The following is a 4,827-nucleotide window of genomic DNA, read 5'->3' as shown; positions in this document are numbered from 1 at the left end:
AGATAAATCCCCGTCACTTTACTCTTTCTCTCTCTGATAAGGACTTCGTAATAAAGTCGAAACCCAACCACAGCGTAAACATTTGTTTTGCATATAGATAAATGAGAAAATTGAATCTGACATTATTAGAAATGATAACTAACCATTAATTCAATATTCGTCGGAGGAAGCGGCCGCTATAGAAGAATTAACGAGGAAGGTCTTGCGTGTTTCGTTCATTGATCCAATAAGGATCATCATCTAGCCTCCAATGTCATAGATGATGATGATATTTCGTTAAGAAGTTACCGACCATATCAATTTTGGGGGGGAGTCTCACGAAAAACTACATATATGTATATATATATATATATACTTATATATATATATATATATATATATATATATATATATATATATATATATATGTATGTGTGTATATATATATATATATATATATATATATATATATATATATATATATATATATATATATATATATATATATGAAACCTGTTTGGGATTTGCTTGTGTTCATTCACAGCAGCCGATCTGGGCTAAGAAAAGAATCGCACTGCCAACTTTTATCTTTCAATATAGAAAGAATGAAAGAAATTTTTAGCGAAGGTATTACAATTACACTTATTCGGTTCTGGACTCTGGAGACGCGACTCACCCCAGTCCCTGAGGCGTGCCTATTTCGAATGGGTGAGAACTTTTAATTTTCAGTTCAACTGAATTGCGTGAGGGAGATCTATACTCGGTTTTTTTCCGTCTGTCCACCCGCCAGTGGTGTTTGCGTATGGTAACACTGCGTCCCGGGCTTTAGATAGTTACATTCAGCTTACATTCAACAATTATAATAATACCCTATTTCGAATATTAACGGTGTAATTTGCATATAGTAAATTATAAAATACTTTTCAGTTGCAAAGGTATACCCAGATATCCTTTTATTTACCTAAACTTATACATAGCGTAACTATCCTAAGCCCCGGACGCAGTGTTACCATACGCAAACACCACAGGCGGGTGGACAGATGGAAAAAAACAGAGTATAGTCACTGGGATGTCTTTGTTGGTGACGGGACGAAGATGATGAAAGTGCAAGAAGAGGAAAGGTATAGGGTAGACCCATATGCACATTTGGTTATGATGATGAATATTTAGTCACTAGAAGACTCCCTTTAGGTCATCCTTTGCGGTAGGAGAGCGTATGCTAGGATAATTTGAGGTCCATAGTTTGGGTAATCCTTTGACCATGTGTTTGAATATTGACCTGATGTTGATACTAAAGGTCGTCGTTGTGAGTGTTTCTTGAGCGGTTCTTAATTGCACTGTTTTTCTAAATGGCATAATAAGATGGTACTTAAGTCTGATCTTATTAGAATCAGTTTGACTTATGAATGAGGAGTCCAGGTGAGCAAATGTCTGAAACATTCTTCAAACTTTGCTTGTGAGGACAGGCAGGATTAGTATAGTACTGCAGGGTTACTCCGCTTCTGACTAAAATAAGGACAATCTCACGCGCTTGACGTCTCTGGCTAATTTTGGTCGAAGTTAAGATAAAGAAAAGTCATCAGTCAGTTTTTGACTTAACAGAGTGAAGAACAAGGAAGGTCTCTTCACCCAGATTTTTACCTTGGGAGGCACCCCTTACCCGGATTAACACGATAGGCCTATAGGCCTACAGCATTAGCCGAATGGCAATAAATCGACATGGAGAATTAAGGTCATGAAAGAGAGAGAATTTGTGTGGACAAACATTTGTGAAAGTGGCCCTTCATATCCTCGTTTTCCCCCTTTTTTTTTTTTTTTTTTTTTTTGCAGAACGAGTCGCTCTGACGGACGGAAGTATGGTTTTAAGAGCTAGCCTTTTTTTTTTTTCTTTTTATACCTAGGATAAACTCAGTCACGTCGTTTCTACTGCAAGAACGGGTAAATATATCTTTTATGAAGAAATATTATGAATCCATTTTTTACTTCACTGTGAACCAGTTGTTGAGAACTTTTTTCTATATACGTATATTGATTTTTCGGATGTTATAGGATATATATTCGAATTTAGAATCACATGACGGTGAAAAGCAAGTTCTTATCTCAGGCTAAAAGTCACGTGGCAAATTCTTGGATTATGAGGATAAGATATTACTTTCATTAAACATTTTTTTTTTTAACGCAGGCACTGTTGGAAAAGACAAATTAGGGCCTTTAGCCCGCACACCCGTCAGGAGAAAAAGACCGCAAAGAGAAGGGGAATCTGGAGAAAGAAGATAAATCCAAAGTCTCATTCATTTCCACAGATTAAATCTGGGAATGGGTGGATTAACAGCTATTCCATAAATTGGATGAATCCCTGGTCGAAATGTGATCTACAGAAAAGGACGAGAGAGAGAGAGAGAGAGAGAGAAATGAAGTAATGGTGTGGTCATTGATCAAATGAATTGCCCCGAGTCAGTCCTATCGTGAAGGTACACTTCCTCCTTTACGTTCGGCATAATTCTCGCAGTTAAATTCAGGATTATTAATTTCGTAGCGCACGAGAGGATAAGGATTTACGTGAGTGTTGTTGATGGGAATTTAGTAACTTGCGTATGTGAAGTATCAGCAGAATTGAATCTGAGAAAATTTTACAGCAGATATTTACAAGGCAAAGACGATTTTAGTCAAAAGGAATTTTAAGTACACGAGGAGTTGCAATGATGCAATAGCCGTTCCTTTCTTGCAGGATGGGCGTGACATACCACCGCTAACGACCACCTTGAGGTACATCAAATAAATATGTGTGTATATATTATATATACACGTGTGTATATATATATATATATATATATATATATATATATATATGACTTTAAATTCAATATATTATACATGTTGAAAACTATGATAATATACTATTATTATTGTGTATGTATGTATGTATATGTATATATTTATATACCATATGTGTACACACACACACACACACACACACACACACACATATATATATATATATATATATATATATATATATATATATGTTCATGTATTTGACTTTAAATTGAATATATATTATACAGTTGCAACTACGATAATATACTCTTATTTCCAGGCATACAATCATGCATTCATGTATGTACGTATTGTATTTATGTATTATTAAAACAGAGGGTACGCGCCCTTCATAAATATGCATAACTTGATGAAAAAGATATTAAAAAATTTCATGGAGTGGAAAATTGCTACGAATTCGCCGTGATTGTAATTTAGTCTTTGGCAATATTCAATATCATATGGTAATATTCAATATCATATGGAATATCAAAGAGAAAAAAAAAATATAAAATAAATAAGCCCATTTTGAACCTAACGAACAATCAAACAATCAAATTTATCGTTGTCCTGAAAATGAGTTTCCCGCTTTCTTTTAGCGTCTAGCATCAAACTACCCAACGTTGCCCAAGGAGCGAACATTTTTCTGTGTACGGCATAATTGAGGTCATACATGTTAGTCAGGGTGATGTCACAATAGCACGAAAATATGTGGCTTCAATTTTAGCGCAAAGAAGAGCTACTTGGTGCACATTTTAGCGGAAAATGTGCTCATGGGTCAACGCCTTAAGTCAGAGTGATTGTTTTTTAATCGTCATAAACTAGGAATCTGTTTCTTTCTGTTATTTTTAAGAATGTGTGCGGCTAAAATCGAAGAATAAAGGTCCAGCTAAAGTAAATTTCATCGAACAATTTCAATGATGTTAACATTATATGAATATAGGAACGCTTTAGGTGTATATTTTTGTGGATGGAATTCATACAACTCATTATGCATCTACTATTGCATGTCGGTGTTCGTACTCGCTCTGAGGCACCTAACTTTAATGCACTTGTCTGTTTGTCATTCTACGCAATGAAGACGCACAAAAGAAAAGAAAAAAGTAAGTTTAACTGTTTGCATCACCAAATGCTAAGCAGGACCTACATCCCAGCACAACTCACCTGCAACAAAGCAAACCAGAAGCGCCTTTCGTAAACACCGCTGAAGCAAGTTCATTTTGAAAGTCCTCCTTTGGAAAGAAAACAAGAAAGATTTAATCAATAAAATGCGCGTTGCCCACTACAGTACTATGTAGGTACCACCACCACAACGAGGCTTGGCCACGCCTGCCTTCCGGAAAGCTGAGAGCGATCAGAAAACCGAAAGCAGAATGCGAAGTCCTTTTATTTCCTGCTTGAAGAAGGGGAAGCCATCGGAGCCACGTTGCACTTTCGACACTCATCTTAGACGCATCTTAATGGTGCGTTTTGCCCCTGAGGGAGATGGCATGTACACTGAGGAAAGAGATCTCGATGAGGCGACTTCTCTCTCTCTCTCTCTCTCTCTCTCTCTCTCTCTCTCTCTCTCTCTCTTCCTTTTCTTCTTCCTCTTCTTCTTCCTCTCACACCGTATATTTAGGCACGAGCAAATAGGATAATTAGCTCCGCTCTCAGAGGCCCACAACGCATTCCTTTCACTCCTACGGGGTTTTATATGCCTGTATCACGTGCCGCCTTGATGTCGTTGATTGCTTAATATCTGCTGTTTTTCGTTCGCTCCTTTCATTCAACTTTGTTTTGTTTGCATGCGAGGTTGTATTTGGTTTCCTTGTCGCCACTGCTCGGTGTCTGTCGCGGTGTTAGTTACAGCTCGTCTCCCTGCACTTGAGGGAGGCGCCCCCACCGCACTCTCTCTCGTCCTCTCTCTCTCTCTTTCTCAACTACTTATTTTCATAATTGTTTTATGCAAAAGAGGCAGTCATTAGCTAACAAAACAGTTACAGAAAAATATAGTTTATACAGAGTGATAATCAGATACAATCGTTCATT

At 37.0% G+C, this 4,827-nt stretch overlaps 1 protein-coding gene across 1 annotated transcript in view; it reads right to left on the bottom strand.

Moving 5' to 3' along the window:
• The window catches only part of LOC135213608 (protein amalgam-like), a 38,310-nt gene extending 33,817 nt beyond the window's left edge, over positions 1 to 4,493 (bottom strand). The window contains exon 1 of the mRNA XM_064247633.1: positions 3,961 to 4,493. Coding sequence (XP_064103703.1) covers positions 3,961 to 4,015 — 55 coding nt within the window. The 5' untranslated portion in view covers positions 4,016 to 4,493. The remainder of the gene's footprint in view (positions 1 to 3,960) is intronic.
• Positions 4,494 to 4,827: the final 334 nt, after the last annotated feature.

The sequence above is a fragment of the Macrobrachium nipponense genome, chromosome 43, assembly GCF_015104395.2.
Source record: "Macrobrachium nipponense isolate FS-2020 chromosome 43, ASM1510439v2, whole genome shotgun sequence".
Classification (NCBI taxonomy): Eukaryota; Metazoa; Arthropoda; class Malacostraca; order Decapoda; family Palaemonidae; genus Macrobrachium; species Macrobrachium nipponense.
The sequence above is the reverse complement of the archived record's forward strand: the minus strand, read 5'-3'. Positions and strand labels throughout refer to the sequence as shown.